The 20,543-nt window shown below is 43.5% G+C and overlaps 1 protein-coding gene across 1 annotated transcript; it reads left to right on the plus strand.

The window, feature by feature from the left end:
- Positions 1-14,109: 14,109 nt before the first annotated feature.
- LOC107276295 (exocyst complex component EXO70B2) lies at positions 14,110-14,784 on the plus strand (the record flags this gene model as incomplete). Its single annotated transcript, XM_015783494.3, has 1 exon — positions 14,110-14,784. A coding segment is annotated over one exon (621 nt), but the record flags the coding sequence as incomplete, so codon positions are not given.
- Between the last annotated feature and the right edge of the window lie 5,759 nt (positions 14,785-20,543).

Raw genomic sequence — 20,543 nt, forward strand, 5'->3', positions numbered from 1 at the left:
CCAAGGTTGGGCTGGGTTTTCACCCGCCATCCACCACCTGCCAATCTACTACAAATGCACCAATGCTCCATCTCCATCTAATCCTCCGCCACCAATGTTGCACCGGCACCCCCCGCCGGCCCGTCGTCACGTGTTGCCACCTCACCGGGCTCCAACTCCAGTGACATCACCTCCCGCTGCGGCCTCGATGCTGCTGGCCGCAACTCCTCCGCCGTGCCAGATGCCGGCCGAGTCTCCCAGCCTCACCGGCCATCCACAGCCACCGGCGCCCGCGCATGCCGCCACCTCCGCCACTCACCCAACACCTCGAGGACCATGGGCAGATGAAACACAACGAAGAACTTTATTGATTTTTGCTATACAGGACATGAGCTATTGGAAGGGAAGATGGTCATCACGGGCTCACAGACAAATCAGGAGAGAAAGGAAGAGAGAAAGGAAGAGAGAGAACCAGATGAATGGGGAATAAAATATTAGTATTTACATTAGCTGATGTTAGAGGCTGTTTATTGTACTACTATGAGCAGGTACAATAGCAGGCTATAAGCCAGCTACAAACATATTTTAAGGAGATAAATGAGGAGAGAGAAGAGAAGCGGGCTACAGATTTGTAGCCAGCTGTAGCACAGACTTTAAGACACAGTGTGTGTATGACAGGTGGGATCAAGTATTAATAGTGTAGTATGTAACTATTGTATGAATGAGCTATTAGATTGGCTATAGATAAATTGGAGCTAGTAGTTGACTATACTATTGAACTTGCTCTACATGTTAACTACTCTGTTGCCTGTTGGCGGTAAATGAGGGGTCCATGCATAGGATTGCAAGTGGGATGGGTTGTGGGCCGTCCCGCCCCACCCCACACCAGCCGCAAACTGCATGTGCGGGCAAACGGCAGCCCGCCCCGCACGGCTTGGCGGGATTGCTCAGCCCGACGGGCACCGCTGGACAGCCCACAATGTGCACATCTCTGTTTAATTAGGTTCATCAATCACACAAGCACATAACTACTCCATATCCCAAATTTAGCACATGAAAACTGTATTATTTTCATGTGAAAGTATTCTTTTTCAATGACATAACAAGTATAGTACTGAATAAGAACACCATTCTTTTCCTTCAACATCATGACTAAAGTTAGAGTGATGATGATGCATTTTCTCTTCATGATAAACCAACTGTCCCAATTGACAAAGTGACAAACAACTGCTTCCAGCTCCATGAGCTCTTCCGGTCTTTTTCTATATTACCTTCAACACATTAAATTTAATAAAGTTGGAGTGGAGAAACTACTAATCGAAAATTAGAAATGAATTCATCAACCGACTGATCACAACGTTATTCCATATTGTAGAATGGAGTAAATATGTACTAAGTTTCATCAATTAAGAATGCATCCAAAATATGAATTAAAGGACATAATTGACAATAACAAGCAGTTATCGAGGATAGTGAGATATATAACCTGCTGCTGGTTGTTGTGCTGGTACTGCATGTTACTAGAGGTGTATAGGCATTTTCACCTGTATAGGAAGAAACAATGGAGTTAATAAAAAAGAGTACATGCTGGACTGTTGGATGTTAATAAAAAAGAAACAATGATGTTAGTGGTGTAGTATACAACTATACAAAAATATAGAATAGCCAAGTTAATTCAAACGAATCTCAATTTAAATACCTGAATGTTGCACATTTTGGTCATCACTCTCAGCAAGATCACGTGCAAAGAAATCACCCAAACCTTCTGCCCTCATCCAATCTTGAAGGCAAATCAATGCCTCTACAGTACTGCTTGAAAGTCTACTTCTATAGTCACTAATGATCCTTTCTCCAGTTGAAAATGCTGCCTCTGATGCCACTGATGTTGCTGGAATAGCCAAAACATCACGTGCCATTCGTGAAATCACAGGGTACTTTGTTTTGTTTACCATCCACCAGTTCAAGATATCAAAATCATACCCATCTTGGAAATCACCTTCCTGAGGCATATCAGCAAGATATCGAATAAGCTCACTCTTTACTTTGCTCCTGCTTTTGTCATGTAGAAACTGTCTCCAATCAGCGAATTGATTACTTGCATCAACATTCTGCTCAACACTTGTTTCGGGCTGAGAATTGATGTTGTTTGAGCCCCCATACTTGGCAGAATATTCATCAAACAATTTCTGCATATTACTCTTGATTTCCTTAAGGTAAGGAGTTACAGCAGCTCCAAATGCAGACTTCAAACGAAACTCAATGAATTTGTACTTATACCTTGGATCAAAAATAATCGGGAAACATATTTGCAAGTATTGAGCGTCCCAGTACTTCTTAAATTTTTCTTTCATTTCCTTGACAATAGATGCAATGGTGACATCTTCATTTGTAGCCTCCTTGTCCAAAACCATCTTTATCTTCCAAAGTTCATGAAAATAGCAAGTTGAAGTTGGGTACAACGTACCAGATACTGCAACAGTAGCTTCATAGAAAACTTTCAACAAAGCACAAAGCTTCTCAGCCATTGTCCATTGATAATCGAAGGGTTGATGCAAATAATTTATGTCATGCCGATCCAAGGCTTCAAAGGCCATTCTGTGTCATGCATGTGGTTCGACTTTTTGTGCTCCTAGATGGTTGAAGGGAGGCGGCGCTGCGGGCGTTGCAGGAGGAATGTGCGAGCGTGCTGCTAGCTGGCCATGGCGGTCAATTTGTTGGACTAATCAGCATAGCACACACCAAATCCGAGAAGAGGAGGAGCAGCACTGCGTAAAAAAAATACTCCATCTGCGAAGAAGAGCTAGCACCTAACGCAGATAGGAGCATCTCGCAAGCGATCGAGACTTCGAGAGCATGGAGCCACAGCTGCCGACCGTGATATCGATGGAGTGGGATAGCACCACCGAGCCGGCCAAATCGTCGCCGCCGTCACAGAGGTACGGCTACCTGGAGAGGATCCGTAACTTGTCCGTCGTCTCGGCCGAGGCCGGCCGGTGGTGGTGGCCATGCTCGTCGTCGTCGACGGCGAGATCCAGCTACTACAGCAGCAGCATGTCAAGCAGCGTGTCCGGTACTGGCTCTCAGAATCAACGGTACGTCTCTTACTCTTCGCCGAGGATGGTAAGACTCGACGTCCATGGTCCTCGAGACATTGCGAGGCAGATGGTGCACGATGCATGGGTTCATGGTGAACTTGATCAGAGACTTCGACCGGGAGCCCGACCATGCGCTGGAGAGGTGGTTCTCCGAGCTCGACGTCGGTTGGGTACTCCGGTCGGCGGCGGAGAAGGAGCTAGCCGCCAAGCTCGGCTTGGATGATCTTGTGCAGCGGTGGACGCGAGGATATGCCGTGATGGTCGAAGCACTCGTAGCTACGCAGCAAAATATGAAATTTCAGGATCATACCAATATGGAGCTAGAAGACGACCTCCGACCTCTCCAAGTCACTCGGTTCGTGGAGGCGACCGTATCCAAGATGCTTGCCTTTGCTGATGCCCTCGCCGCTGATAACACTTGGCGGCCAATTGACAAGCTCTCGCGGTCGCGGCTCATGTGCCTGTGCACCTCGATCAACGAGTGCGGCATACGAATCTTGTCAGAAATAATAGTATTTGAGTTTGATTGCATATTCAGCAAAATGAATGGTGCTTTCTCAGCCATATACAGGATGGCCAAGGATGCTGAAGCCATCACTTGAAAGACCAAGAACGACTATAGAGGGGGGGGGGGTGAATATAGCAATTCAAAACTTGTCCCCAAAAATACTCATCAAGCCGGATTTCTCAAAATTCTTACTAGAACTGTGGCTATTAGAGAAGCCGGATCTAGAAAAGAAGAGAGATGGAATTCCCGAAACTAGAAGTGAGGTGAGGAGAAGATAGCAAAACTTGTCATCGCAAAATTCAAATCGCAAGCGAAATTTAAATTGCGGAATTTAAAAGGCGAAGACAAAACGAAATGCTTCAAATCATTTCATTCATCAGTGTTGCAAAATAACAGCTCAACTAGGAGCAAACATACACCTTCAGAGGAACATTAACACAAACTTAAAAATCACTCGGACAAACACACTCCAAACTAATCCTAATACAAAAGCCTCTCGGGCAAACACACTCCAAACTCACACCGAAACTCTCTCACCGAGCATCTCAAAAGGATTACAAAAGGAGCAACCTCCACCCTTGCATCCACCTCTCTATTTATAGCCTAAGACCCCCTAAAACATTGTCACAAATGCCCTTAGGGCGAAATCCTAACTCACATGCAATCTGGGCCATACGTTGTTCCTTACATCCTAAGGAAGTAGCCTGGATGGAAGCCACGTCGCTTGCCACACCAGGATCCTCTTTTCACAAAGAATCCGCACCAAATTCCTCCCATGTGCGTGCCCGCGTGCTCCTCAACGTGAGCCCCGTGATCCGTGAGAAGGCTCCTCCGAGCCAATCAGCATGCACCGATCGGGAGATCGATCCGCGTCGTCTCCGTCTTGCCGAATCAAAACTTGCCACGTTGCTCAGTAGTGCTGTGCACGTCCCGTCTCCTTTTCCTCAGCGCGCGCGCACGCTCGCGCCCAGTCCGGAGCCGCCACGTGTCTCGCCGAGCCGCTCCGCGCGTGCTCGCGAAAACCGCGTGGGTCCCACGCCCGTGCGCGCCGAATTGCTTGCCGCCGCGTGTCCACTGTGCGCGCATGCCTCGTGCAATCTCCCGCGCTTGCCCGCGCATGGTGCCGATGCCGTGGGCCGTCGTCTTGTCTTGGGCCTGCTCGGCCTGGCCTCCCTGCCAGCTGATCCATCCATCATCTTGAGCCACGAGGAAGGGCTAGATTGGCTTGGCCTCCCTGCCAACCAATCACAACACACATGCACCCATGGGCTAGCAAGCTCCTCATGCACACATGCATGTCTTGAGCCCGTGCATGGCATTCGGCCATGTGCACGCATGCATAACCGAAGCACCACTCCCCATGCTTGCATATGCACATGCCAGTGCATGTATGCAAGCTCCTCTTCTATTCTCCATTTTCTTCGCGAACCCGGCACTTGCACTTGACCTTGCGAACTCCGTTGCGAAGACCTCCTCACACGGTGTCCGTCCACCGTGTGCAACCTTGTGTCCAATCTTGTCACCCAGCATCCTTGATCGCTCTGGACCTCAACTTCTCCCTGAGTCTAGTCCCGATCCGCCGTTGACCAAGATCGACCCCGATCACCTGCACACACATGAACCAAACAACCGTTGTCTTGGCACATATGTCGCAACCTGACCAATGTTAGTCCACACACATACTTCTTGCACTTCCGGTACTTGTCAATTTCCCATCACTAAAGAACTATAACCACACATGGTTTCACAATCTCCCCGTTGATGAGAACAATGACAATCTCAAGCAACATTTTGAAAATTTAATTTTGATTCACAAAGCAAACCATTTTGCAAAAGTCGAACTTTGGTCATTTTGAAATCGCGAAAAATCAAGACCAAGTGACAAGAAGAAAAGGGATGCAAATGCAAATGCAAAAATGCTCCCCCTTGTGCCAAAACTCCCCCTTTCACCAAGATCTAAAGCAAGTTTTAATTTTCAATAAGTGCAAATTTCTCTCCCTCTTTGTCAATGATGCCATCAAGATCAAAAGAGACAAAAATGAGATGAAACTTGCAAATTTTAGTGTTTTGAGAGCTTTGAGAGTTATCTAAAGGCATCAAAAGGTAGACATGGATCACACAGATATAAACATGTGCTCAAGCCTAGCTAAGCATGTGCATAAGAAGTATGAAACATGTCATGGATATCAAGATAGTATCGGCAGCAAGCAAAAAGCTTTCAAGTGAATTAGTAATTTAGTGTGCAAAGCTATTTCTAGAAGAAGCTTAAAAGGAAGCAAACCAGCTCATAATCAAGCAAGATTTACATAACCAAAGCAATGAACCCATGCTAATGTGCTAATGCCCAGTTCATAAAGAGTATCAACATGATAACAAAACATAGAACATGAGCTTTTAAACTTTTCTCATAACTTTTATTTTTATGTTTTTTTAATTTCTTTAAAGACAATAGCACAATCACGACGGTCCACCTGATCTTATCAGTCAGCAAGTCATGGTTGTGCCAAACACTGCCGTCTGACCTCAATCAAGTTTTCCAGCTAGAGTTCCCATTACAGGCTGTCTCAGTGCTATCTTCGGTACTACTCATGCGTAAACGCACTCAGTAGCCCGAACAAAAACAGAGATAAAGCTTGTAAAACATGATTGATACAAAGTATGAACACATAAGCATGAGCATTCATGAGCATGTACTGACAGTTATTGCAAAAAGAATGTAAACATGGCATGAGTATGAGATGGATACTTTAACTTAAACAAACTTCTAGAGCAACCATTGCACATTGATTAAGTTCAAATGAATAGTCAATTTAAGCAGGTTTCAACAAGCTTGAACAGCATAACATGATCACACAAGCTACTTAAGAAAATGAAAGCTAGACAAGAGATCAAACTAGCATAAGAGTGATACATGCATAGCATAGTGATGACCAAGAGATAACAAGCAAAGCTCAATTGAAGAGTGTATAATACAATGCATAAAGTAAACATGATGCAATATGTTACAAATGCATGCAAAAGAAAAACAATTCCCCCTCAAATCAAGCCATAGGGGTGGATCACCCCTAACTCACTCCGCAAGAACTCAAAACGAGAGCGATCAAGTGGTTTTGTAAAAATGTCTGCCAATTGTTTTTCAGATTCAACAAACTCTAGCACAATGGTACCTTTCTCAACATTGTCTCGGAGAAAGTGGTACCGTATCTCAATGTGCTTGGTCCTGGAGTGTTGAACTGGATTTTTTGCAATATTGATTGCACTTGTATTATCACAAAGCAGAGGAACACCAGAGAAAGACAGACCATAATCTTTCAGAGTTAAAATCATCCAAAGAACTTGACTACATGCACTAGCAGCAGCTACGTACTCAGCCTCAGCTGTTGATTGAGCAACAGAAGACTGCTTACGAGAGGACCAAGAAATCAAAGAAGTGCCAAGAAAATGACAAGTGCCAGAAGTACTTTTTCGATCAATCTTACACCCAGCAAAATCAGCATATGAAAAAGCTCGAACTGAAAGGGCAGAAGAGCAGGAGTACCAAATACCGTACTCAAGTGTAGACTTGATGTAGCGGAAGATGCGCGGAAGATGCGCTTGACTGCTTGGCGATGTGATGCTCTTGGAGAAGCCTGAAACCTCGCGCATAGGCACACGGAGAAGTGGATGTCTGGCCTTGACGCGGTCAGGTAGAGGAGGGAGCCGATCATGCTTCTGTACTCGCGTTGGTCAACTTCTTCACCGTCCTCATCAGGACCAAGCGATGAAGTAGTTGCCATGGGAGTGGCGATTGGCTTGCAGTCGGCCATGTCGAACTTCTTCAGGAGCTCTTTGGAGTACTTGGTCTGAGGTACAAAGATTCCTTCCTTAGTTTGCTTGATTTGAAGTCCAAGGAAGAAAGTCAGCTCTCCCATCATGCTCATTTCGAATTCCCTACTCATCACATCAGAAAACTGGGCAACAAGTGCACGAGAAGAGCCACCAAATATGATGTCATCAACATATATCTGGACAAGAAGAAAATCAATGCCACTATGAAGAGTAAAGAGAGTTTTATCAATGGCCCCCATTTCAAAACCATTTTGAAGCAAAAAGGTTTTCAATCTTTCATACCAGGCTCTGGGAGCTTGTTTTAAACCATAAAGAGCTTTATCAAGTTTGAACACATGATTTGGAAATTTTGGATTTTCAAAACCAGGAGGTTGTTTGACATAGACCTCTTCCTCAATAACTCCATTCAGAAAAGCACTTTTCACATCCATTTGAAAAAGCTTGAAACCTTTTGAAGCAGCAAAAGCCAAAAGAATTCGAATAGCTTCTAATCTAGCAACTGGTGCAAAGGTTTCTTCAAAATCCAAGCCCTCAACTTGGGTGAAACCCTGTGCAACCAGTCTGGCTTTGTTTCGAACAATTGAACCATCTTCACCTATTTTGTTTTTGAAAACCCATTTTGTTCCAATCACATTAAAACCCAAGGGTGGTTCTACCAAAGACCAACAAACTTTGTTTCTTTCAAAATTTTCTAACTCTTCATGCATGGCATTAACCCAATTCTCATCAGATAAAGCATGGCAAACATTTTTGGGCTCAAAATAGGCAACAAATGCTAAATTGACAAGTTCATAAGACCGATTTCTAGTTACCCTTTCACCCAGGCCTCCGATCATCAAGTCTGGCGGATGTCGGTTCTGGATGTATCGGGGAGCTGTCGGTCCTGATGTGCCACCATCAATCTCCTCAGCTGCTGAAGATGATGTAGTTGGTGCATCTCCTGAAGGCGATGTAGTCGAAGGAGAACCGGTTTCTTGCACTGGTGGTGAACTGTCTAGAGGTGGAGGAATGGAATCATCGTCATCTTCATCTGAATCATCTTCTACAAAGATAGTCTCATCTGAAACACCTGAAATTTCCGGTCTAGCTCTTGGGCTAGCCTCTTCAAAAGTGACTTCACAAGTCTCCACAATTTTGTTAGTTGAAAGAACATACACTCGATAAGCCCGAGAATGAGTAGCATAGCCAAGAAAAATGCCATCCACAGATCGAGATTCAAACTTGTCCAAATTTCCAGGTTTAAGAACAAAGCACTTACAACAGAAGACCCTGAGATGTGAAACTTTTGGTCGATGACCAAATCTGAGCTCATATGGTGTCTTGTGCAAGATAGTTCTCAAAAACACACGATTGGAGATAAAACAAGCAGCAGAAATAGCTTCAGTCCAGAACTTTCTTGGAGTAGTAAACTCATCAAGCATAGTTCGTGCCATCTCCACAAGGGTATGGTTCTTCCTCTCAACCACCCCATTCTGTTGTGGGACATATGGCGAAGAAAACTGATGTTCGACTCCAGAAGAATCACAGAAAAATTCAAATGCAGAATTTTTGAATTCAGAGCCATTATCACTGCGAATTGCTCGAAGAGCACCAGGAAACTCCAAAGCCAAACTACGAGCAAGAGACTGAAAGAAGCCAAACGTTTCCTCTTTTGATTCAAGAAATAGACCCAAGAGTAGCGAGAGAAATCATCCACAACAACCAAGACATACCACTTCCCCCCAATTGACTGGACCCGAGCAGGACCAACCGTATCCATGTGAAGCAGTTATCCCGGTCCATCTGTCATAACCATTGTAACAGGCTTGTGGGAGGAAGATGTCATTTTTCCATGACGACATGGTGCACACATAAGACCTTTCGGAGCTTTCAACTTAGGCGAACCCCGAATCAAATCCATACCACTAATGCGAGACAAGTAGTCAAAGCCAATATGACCAAGACGACGATGCCAGAAAAACAAATCCCTATTCTCTGAGGCAATGAGACAACGAGAAGGACCAGGAGCAGAAGAGTCGAAGTTAGCAAAGAAAACTCGACCAACTCGAGAAATGTCAAAAATAGGAGATTCAGAAGCATCAAGAACTCGAGACCTGTCCTTTTCGAAACGAACTTCCAGATTTTCATCACAGAGTTGTGAAACAGAGAGCGAATTGTACTTAAGCTTACTTACAAGCGCGACATCCTTCAGCATGAATTTGTCATTGACCTTGATTGTTCCTTTAGCCATCACGCGTCCACTGCTCGCATCCCCAAAAGTGATGGTCTCATCACCGGATGCACGAGTGAGAGAAGTAAACCACTTGGCTTCACTGGTCATGTGGCGTGAGCAACCGGAGTCCACAAGCCAAGAATTACTTCTCCCCACTCCAAAATCCTACAAGAAAGACAAAGCAGATCTTGATGATTCAGTACTGGGGTTAGTGAGAAATGACATAGGAATCCAGTACTGAACCATGCGAGGAGTACAAGCATCTTTAGTGTTATGAGCATAATTATATGCAAGATGACCATGTCTGTTTTGCCCCAACCCTGCTAGGCCACGTCGAGGGTGCGCATCTCGGCGAGGAAAGCGAGATACACCACTTGAACGACAATGACACGCACACTCGAACCTCTCAGGGACTCTAGTAGCTCTTCTAGTCCTAAGACGTTCTTGTCGCTCTTTTCTAGCCTTTCTAAAGCAGAAACCTACCAAATGACCAGCTTTCCCACAATAGGTGCACTCATACTTGGTTTTCTCTACAGGCTTGGTTTGTTTCTGGTTTTGCTTGTGCTCAACTTGTTTTGGATTTTTGGGTCTAGGTAACTCTATAGGCTTAGACTTGCTAGTCATAGGTACCATCTTTGGTTCTGAGGTTTTGGGTGAACTAGAACTAGTGTTTCCAATGAAACCTGCAGACTTGAAGGTTATAGGTTTTTGAGCTAGTTATATCATCCCATCTGTGACACCTAAAATTTCATGGGTACTTATCCTCAAAGACTCAGCAAAATTATAGCCTATACCTTGATTGTTTATGGACACTTTGGATTGGTCTAGGATCATGTTCAACTTTTTCTTTCCTTGAGCAAACCTCTCTAAAGATTGTTGTAGGTATGAGTTCTCTCTCTTAGCAGACTCAAGATCAACTTTCAGAGAAATGCATGATGAACAAGAATCAATAGATTTGATAGAATAAATGACAGTTTTAGCATCTTTTAGTTCAGTATCCAGGATAGCACAATTAGCACATGAAGAATGAACAGGTTCCTTAGTAGCAAAAGATTCTAACAAATCATTATTGGTCCTAAGCATGGCAACTTGTTGTCTTAATTCATCATTGTCACTAGTGAAAATGGGACAATTTTCACACCTACCAATCCTATCATGAACAAATTTTTCTTTTAATTCTTTCAATTCCATCTCAAGCAAACCCATATCAACTTTCATTTTATAGCAAGTAGAGCAAGCAGCACTAGCACTAGAAGGATTCCCAGCTCCTAAAGCACATGATTTCAACTTATTCTTGAGGAGATTAATTTCAGAAAGATATGAAGCACAAGTAGAACATGTATCCTCCTCAGGAATCATGGATCGAAGCCTAGCAATTTCTAGCGCCATTCCATCATTTTCAGATTTTAGTTTCTCAATTTTATACTTAGAAGACCTATACTTGTCACTAATTTCAATCATCAAGTGTGCCATTCTTTCTTTGCTTAGTTCATCATCAACAGAGTCATTATCTGAGCAAGAATCATCACAAGGAGAACCATCCAAGGAAGGGATATCATCAAGACATACCTCAAGATGCTCCGATGAGTCATCCTTATCCTCAAGTGCCATGAGACACAGGTTGATGAAGTCCTCGTTGTTGGCGAGATAGCACATCCTGGAGAAGTCCTTGTCCCCCTTTTCTTGATCATCGTCATCGGAGTCGATGTCGCTAAGCTGCACCTCCTCAAGAGTCGCCAAGACCTTGTGGATCGCCTTCTTCATCAAATCCTTTCTCCCCTTTCGCCCTTGTCCCTCGGGCTTCTTGGTCGTCTTGTCACTCTTCTTCTTCAACTTGGGACAATTCACTCTTATGTGGTTAGGCTCTCCACACTCAAAACACACAAATGGTTCATTGGTTTTTCTCCTTTCTCTCTCTCTCACATTCTTGTAAGCTCTTGAGAATTTTCTAGCAAAAAGAGCAAGATCATCTTCAGGGATCTTCTCTAATTGCTCCTCAGTGACTGAGTGTAAAGCGGCAAGAGAGAAGCCACCACACACAAAAGCTGAGTCATTAGAAGAAGTACTACCAGAGGGATCAGCTACCAAAGCCATCGAGTGTTTGAGGCCTTTCCGATGGAAAACATCCATCTCATGGGTTTTTAGCTTTGAGTAAAGCTTGTCCATGGTAAGGTCACTCAGAGGTGCACTATCTGTGATGGAAGTAACTTTCATTTCCCAAACACCATAATCAAGACAATTCAAAAGATGGCGAGCATTATCATTATCAGAAAATTCTTTTCCAACAGATCACAACTTCGAAACAATTTCTCCAAAACGCTTGAAATAAGAATCAATGGACTCTCCTGGGTGCATCTCAAATCTTTGATATTCTTTATGAAATTGATTCTGACGAACCAATTGAATATCATTGTTTCCCTCATGGAAATTTCACAGAGCAGTCCACATGTCATGAGCGGACTTGTGGTGTTAAACACGATTAAATTCACCAAAAGAAATTCCACCAATGATTGCATTTCTTGCACGATAATTAAAATCAACCTGAGCCACATTTGCAGGCGTGATGTCATCATCATCGGGCACAGTGTAAGGAGATTTAACCTTATTCCACACATTATTCCCTTGCGACTGGAGGTAGGCCTCCATTCGTGCCTTCCAAATGACAAAATTGTGTCCATCGAAAACAAATGGTTTCGCAGAGTATTTTTCCTCCATAGCGGCATTCGTTGCCACGGTTAGGTTACAACGAACTTAACCGGGCTCTGATACCAATTGAAAGACCAAGAACGGCTATAGAGTGGGGGGTGAATATAGCAATTCAAAACTTGTCCCCAAAAATACTCATCAAGCCGGATTTCTCAAAATTCTTACTAGAACCGCGGCTATTAGAGAAGCCGGATCTAGAAAAGAAGAGAGATGGAATTCTCGAATCTAGAAGTGAGGTGAGGAGAAGATAGCAAAACTCGTCATCGCGAAATTCAAATCGCAAGCGGAATTTAAATTGCGGAATTTAAAAGGCGAAGACAAAACGAAATGCTTCAAATCATTTTATTCATCGGTGTTGCAAAATAACCGCTCAACTAGGAGCAAACATACACCTTTAGAGGAACATTAACACAAACTTTAAAATCTCTCGGACAAACACACTCCAAACTAATCCTAATACAAAAGCCTCTCGGGCAAACACACTCCAAACTCACACCGAAACTCTCTCACCGAGCATCTCAAAAGGATTACAAAAGAAGCAACCTTCACCCTTGCATCCACCTCTCCATTTATAGCCTAAGACCTCGTAAGACATTGTCACAAATGTCTTTAGGGCGAAACCCTAACTCAGATGCAATCTGGGCCTTAGGTTGTTCCTTACATCCTAAGGAAGTAGCCTGGATTGAAGCCACGTCGCTTGCCACATCGGGATCCTCTTTTCACAAAGAGTCTGCACCAAATTCCTCCCATGTGCGTGCCCGCGTGCTCCTCAACGTGGGCCCCGTGATCTGTGAGAAGGCTCCTCTGAGCCAATCAGCATGCACCGATCGGGAGATCGATCCGCGTCGTCTCCGTCTTGCCGAATCGAAACTTGCCACGTTGCCCAGCCGTGCCATGCGCGTCCTGTCTCCTTTTCCTCAGCGCGCGCGCATGCCCGCGCCCTGTCCGGAGCCGCCACGCGTCTCGCCGAGCCGCTCCGCGCGCGCTCGCGAAAACCGCGTGGGTCCCACCCCCGTGCGCACCGAATTCCTTGCCGCCGCGTGTCCACTGCGCGCGCATGCCTCGCGCGATTTCCCGCGCTTGCCCATGCATGGTGTCGATGCCATGGGCCGTCGTCTTGTCTTGGGCCTGCTCGGCCTGGCCTCCCTGCCAGCTGATCCATCCATCATCTTGAGCCACGAAGAAGGGCTGGATTGGCTTGGCCTCCCTGCCAACCAATCACAACACACATGCACCCATGGGCTAGCAAGCTCCTCATGCACACATGCATGTCTTGAGCCCGTGCATGGCATTCGGCCATGTGCACGCATGCATAACCGAAGCACCACTGCCCATGCTTGCATATGCACATACCAGTGCATGTATACAAGCTCCTCTTCCATTCTCCATTTTCTTCGCGAACCCGGCACTTGCACTTGACCTTGCGAACTCCGTTGCGAAGACCTCCTCACATGGTGTCCGTCCACCGTGTGCAACCTTGTGTCCAATCTTGTCACCCAGCATCCTTGATCGCTCTGGACCTCAACTCCTCCCTGAGTCTAGTACCGATCCGTCGTTGACTAAGATCGACCCCGATCACCTGCACACACATGAATCAAACAACCGTTGTCTTGGCACAGATGTCGCAACCTGACCAATGTTAGTCTACGCACACACTTCTTGCACTTCCGGTACTTGTCAATTTCCCATCACAAAAGAACTATAACCACACATGGTTTCACATCACTAGAGTCTTGAATAGGGATTCCTTGGAAAATTTTCAGCATAGTGGATAAATCCACAAAGCTACTCGGCTAATTGTGGACTATGCAAGATTGTTTTGGGGATACGAGGGCTTGTTGCGTCACATCCTGCTTTCCAAATGGGATCCTCACTCGGACGACCGATGCTCTCAACTTCCGATCACCATGATTCAGCAAATGCTCATCAACTTTGAAGATCAGCTGGAGAAGAACTCAGAGTCATTCTCTGACCCTAGCCTGAGGTACCAGTTCCTGCTTAACAATTCCTACTTCGTAAGAGAAGAGTTTCTTGAGCCCAGCAATTACGTGTACATCCTTCCGTCAGGCACAACGCTCAAATTTATGCAGTACCAAGAGAAGTACATGCTTGCCTCCTGGGAACCTGTTCTGTATTGCCTACAGGATAAGATGCCGCTGTGGTTTCCTAAACACTCCTCACAGCTGTCAAGATTCAAGTCAGAATTTCAGAAAACATGTACTCCACATCAGAAGCTATGGAAGGTCCCCAACCCAAGGCTCAGGCAGAAACTGCGAGAAGCCATCACTGATAAGGTCATTACTGGATACAAAAGGTACCTGGAGGACCATCCGGAGCTGGAGAAATGCAGCAGTGATCTACAGGACATGGAAGACATGGTCAACGAGCTATTTGAAGGATGAATAAGGATTATTCCAGTTTTAGACTGACATGGCCATGCGTATATGGAGTGTAAACTTTAAATCAGCTACGACGAGAAGAGACAAACAAGTTCACACTTGATGCCTTTTTTATTGTATTTTGATGTTCTATCCTCATTCTACTTTTTTCTAGGAAATCCTCATTCTACCTTACTAGGAATAAAATGTATCAATATAAAAAAAGAATAAAATGTATCGACAGTTTAATACAAGCTTCTTCCTGTATTATTATCTCCTCAGCTCTTTAAAATTTACAGTGGCTTTATAATATAAGTGTACGTACTTTACACTGTAAAAATGATTTGACTATTTTTTAGTAAAAAAAGTGGCTTCGTAAATATTGTATTCCCTTCGGTTTTGCTCTAAATTTGTTCTACAAATGGACTCTTTCACGGCTAGTTCCCTTTAGCACCGTGTGATACCCTAAAAAATTGATGAAAAAGAAAAGGAAATAGAGGAGAGAAAAGCTAGTGGGCTGTGTTGAGGCCTAGATGACCATAGGCCCAGCCCACTCTTGAGAAGGAAGAGCTAGGAATAAGTCTATTTGTAGTCCCTGAATTATTGTCCTTGGTTGAATCGTATCCCTCAACCATAAAACAGGGCATACAGGCCGAAACTTCTAATGGTCGATCGATCGCCATGGAGATCAGGATTCGCCCCCGTCTCCCCTCCCTCTTTCCACCTAGTTTCCTTTTTTGGCACCGTATTACTTTCCTATTTTAGTAAATTTATGCACCTAAAGTTTATAGACCTCAAGTTTACATATCTAAAGTTTAGAGACCAAAAGTTTATAAGTCAAAAGTTTATATATCCGATTCAAATTTGAATTTAAATTCAAATATTTTTTATATATAGTATCTATCTATCTATTATATTATTAAAACAGCTTTGAAAGGAGTCACCACGTTCGCCGTGAGGGCTAGAAATTCCCAAATTAATCGGAGAAAAAGAAAAGGAGAGTCCAAGTAGAAATACAATTTAAAAATAGCTGAAATTCAGAATTAAAAATAAGCAATATTGAAAGAAGAGTCCATATAAGAACCCAATACGAGATTAATCAAAATTTGGAATAAAAATAAAATAAAATCCAAAATTAGAAAAGAATAGGAGAGTCCATGTAAGAATACAATTAAAAAATAACTGAAATTCGAAATTAAAGATAAGGAATATTGAGAGAAGAGTCCATATAAGAACCCAAGACGAGATTAATAATATTCAGAATAAAAATAAAAATAAAATCCAAAATTAGCAAAAAAAAAAGAAGAGTTCAAGTAGAAATAATATTTAAAATAAACCGAAATTCGGAATTAAAAATAAGCAATATTGAAAAAAGAATACATATAAGAACCCAATACGAGATTAATTAAAATTCAAAATTAAAAATAAAATAATATCTAAAATTAGAAAAATTAAAAGAGAGTTCAAGTAGCAATATATTTTGAAACAACTGAAATTCAAAAATAAAAATATTATAAGAACACTATACGGTATTAATTAAAATTTGAAAAAAAATCTAAAATTAGAAAAAGAAAAAAATATTTCAATTAGGAATAGAATTTATAAATAACTAAAATTGGTGATAAAAAAAATAAAGACTACTGAAAAAAAAGACCATCTGAAACACATGACAAGATAAATTAAGTAACATGCTTAGAAAGGAGTAGAGTGGTGACGATTGATACGACATATAAAAATTGTTAATAAAACACCAAATAGAATCCTAATGACGATTAAAAGGAGCGACGACAGGCAAGCCGTGAAGCAAATGGGCAAGACAGTTGCCGGGACTTCTAGAAAGTAAAAAAATAAACCTCATTGATAATCATATTCAATTTTTAAAATCTCAGTGGCAATAAAAAGGAGAAGCAGTGGGCGGGGTGTATAGGAGTATAGTTGTAGAGCCGTGGACGGTTAGCGGGACTTATAGAAAATAAAAAATGAATTTCAACGATAGTTATATTTGATTTTTAGAATCCCAATGACAATAAAGAGTAGGCGGCGGATGGACCGTAGAGAAGTATTGTGGCATCGTTTGACGGGACTTGTAAAAATTATAAAAAATGGAACCTAACAAGACAATAAACTCTAAAAACTACAAAACTACAAGATCCAATTGTTAAAGGTTGGGAACTACTAAAAAGTAAAAAAAAAATACAATAATAATCATGTTCGATTTTAAAATCTCAATGACAATAAAGAAGAGAGACAGCGGGCGAGCCATAAAGGAGTACAATGGCAAAGTCGCTGACAGTTTGGCGGGACTTCTAGAAAGTAAAAAATTAAACCCGAACGATAATTATGTTCGATTTATAAAATCACAATGGCAATAAAGAGAAAAGACAGTGTACGGTCCGTATAGGGGTATAATGGCAGCGTTTGACGGGACTTCTAGAAATTATAAAAACGAAACCCAACAAGACAATAAACTCTAAAAACTACAAGTCCAATTTTTAAAGGTTTCAAGGAGAATGAATAGAACTAGTGGTAGATCGAGCAAGCAAATAAAGAAGAATATGACAGAAGTAAGGGGTAGCAGCTGGTGTGACTTTTAAAAACTATATAATTAGAAATACGCAAATGATAAGGTTTGGTCTTTCAAAGTCTTAAGACAACGAGATAGCTATTTAATAAATTTTAAGGAAAATTATACTGAAAAATGTATGATTTTGTTTGGGTGCTAGGTGCGCAATTGCGCGGGCCACCCGGCTAGTTTCTATACATCTAATGTTTATACACCTAAAGTTTATAGACCTAAAGTTTATAAGTCAAAAGTTTATATACCCGTTTCAAATTTGAATTTGAATTCAAATATTTTCTATATATAGTATTTCTATACATATAAAGTTTATACACCTATAGTTTATAGATCCAAAGTTTATAAGTCAAAAGTTTACATACCCGATTCAAATTTGAATTTAAATTTAAATTTTTTATATATAGTATTTCTATACATAAATTTTCTAACTTTTGTTTTTCTTTTAAAAAAATGTGATGTACTGTAGTAGAAAGAGAAGAAGGGGAGGAGGAAGGGGGAGAAGAGGAAGGAGCGTATTGCGTATAGGGGGAGGGGAGTGCGGGTGATCGCTCACATTAGCAACACCCTATAGAGGCTCCCTCAACTATAAAAACAGGATCAATTTGTCTCCTCGAGCTGTTTGAACGGTGGTTTTATCCTACGTGAGACGTTGACCAAGTCTTTATTTGACGTAGCACCTACATGGCAACGTAGTAAAAAAAAAAAGGTGGGACCAAAGATGCTGCCCTCCCTGATCTAGCTGGCCAGCGCCGTAGCCGTCCCCGTCATCCCAAGCATTCCGCAATGCGGGATGGGAGCGGCTGCCCCAGCGTGCCGACCTGGCCATGCAATTCCATCGGGAGATGTTGCACCGACACCGCCGCCGCTGCCTGCTGCTACTGCTGCTGTTGCCGGTTGAAGTTGATCATGTCGTCGCGGACGCGTAGCTCCTCCGCCTGCTTCGCCATCTCTAGGACTCAAGCTGTTGCAGCGATGGCGAATGCGAGAGGGAGAGAGCCCCTGGTCTTCACCACGCTGTCCGCACCGGCGCCGAGCTGCACCGGCGCCGCCGAACGCAGGGAATGCTTCGTGGTGCTGGTGGATAGCCGACAGCGTGTCCGACTGCGGCGGTGACGTCGATGACCGGGATTGCTGCTGCTGTGTGGGTTCATCAAGAAGAGGTGCATCGCCATAGCTGGGTCGGTGGCAAGGCCAACCATGGCAAAGTTCATCGCAATTTTAGTAAACAACACAAAGCACAACAATCCGTCATCATCGATCTGCTCTGCTCCTCTCATGGTCAGGCATCTCAGTAATCCGTCGGTGGTTGGTTGCCGTCAATGTCATAGGTCTCTGCCACAGCATGATCCCTTTGTAGCTGCTGTTCTTGGTCCTGATCTCGTCGGTGCACCTTCTTGCTCACCTTCATTCAGATTGCAGTTGGGTTAGTGGAGAAGGGATTTCAAAAGATTAATTATTGGTTGCAAAGTGCAAAATGTTGCATCAATGGAGAAGTAGTTTGCAAAGATTGATTCTTAGAGTGACTCGATTAATTTGCTTGTTTGATTGATTGATCACCTTGTGTGATCTTGCGTGGAGGCGGTGATCGGAGGACACCACCTTCCGGCGAGGTAGGCTCCAGCAGCCGCCCCTGAGGGGGCTCTTGCTGCCGGGCTTGTACCAGTTGACAATGGACATGTCGTTGACCCTGCAACGCTCCTTCTCCTCGCCGGCGCCGGCGAGGTCGCGCCGCCACTGAACCATGATCACCTGCGCACCGCGATTCCTGGGAGTGGGACATATATAGAAGAACTCATCATGGCCGCCGATCAGATCCTCGCGCAGCCTTGGTGGGTTGGCTCACGAACATGGCGGTTTGGCCTAGCTGAGACGATGGTGCTGCTATTTCCACTGCCAACATCGTCGGCTGATGGAAAAGAGAGGAGAGAGGAAGATAGTGAGGGGAAAAGAGGAGAGTCATTGATATATAGGACCCACATTTTATGTTAGCAAACCATTAAAAAAGTCTATTTATACCGGTTTTTAAAGATAGGGGAGCTCTTATATCTGATTTTACGGTTGAGAGATGAGATTCAAGTATTCAACCAAGAGTTAAGTAGCCATTTGGGCAACCAGCGAGCAGCATGCATTGATGCATAGCAGGAGAAGTGCGACACGGCAGCAAGCAGCAGATGCATGCACATGTAGTGGCACCTTGATAATTGCTCGGAGGAGTGGTTTAAAGAGGATGAATAATTTGGACCTTTTACACGAAACGATAAATAACTATAGTGTGTTGTAATGAAAGTAAACTACCGGAGAAATAATCTTTATTAGGTCGGTTCTAATATAAGCTGGGACTAAAAAATTTTATTTAGTCCCGGTTAAAAATTTGTTGATCTTTATCAACTGGGACTAAAGACATCTTTAGTCCTGGTTCATCCCCTGTCAGAGGCCTGTCAGGGGACCGAGAATCTTTAGTCCTGGTTGATACTACTAACCGGGACTAAAGATTACCAATTTAATCCCAGTTTAAAAATCTATCTTTAGTAACTCCAACCGGGAGTAAATATTTCTCTCCTATCTCTGATCGGTTAAGTCCTAGACGAGACTTTTCTCCTCACCAAGATATTTAGATAAGATTAGATCGATCTCATTCCCTCTCCACCTAACTCCTCAGATCCCCTTCCTCCTCCTCCTCCCTCATCTCCTCCTCCCCCTCTCCTCCCCCTCCTCCCCTCCCATCCGGCGGTCGGCGGCGGCAGGTAGGCAGGGCCGCGCGGCGGCGGCTGGCGGGACCGCGCACGGGCGTGGCGAGCGGCGGCAGGCAAGGCCGCGCGCGGGCGTGATGAGCGGCGGCAGGCGGCAGCCGTGGTGGGCAATAGCGTCGATTCTCTTTTTTTTTAGATAATTTGTGATTCACTGAGATGTATAATTTCTTTTTTTTTAGAATTTGTTATTCATTGCATAGATCTGAGATGTATTTGATTTGTGTGTAATTTTTGTAGGATTTGTGATGTATTTGATTTGTGTGTATAAGTAACTTAGGATTTGTGATGTGAATGGTTTGTGATGTTACTCTGATTTGGGGATTTGAGGTTTGATTTGAAGATATGACTGGCACTCGATTTGGGAGAAAATATAGGGATTAACTCTGTCAATTAGCAAAGAAATAATGAAAAAAAAAGAAAAGGGGACCAACCGGGACTGTCCTACCCTCTCTTTACTCCCGGTTGGTAATACTAACCGGGACTAAAGATTCAACTTTACTCTCGGTTAT

The sequence above is a fragment of the Oryza sativa genome, chromosome 5 (assembly GCF_034140825.1).
Source record: "Oryza sativa Japonica Group chromosome 5, ASM3414082v1".
Lineage (NCBI taxonomy): Eukaryota > Viridiplantae > Streptophyta > Magnoliopsida > Poales > Poaceae > Oryza > Oryza sativa.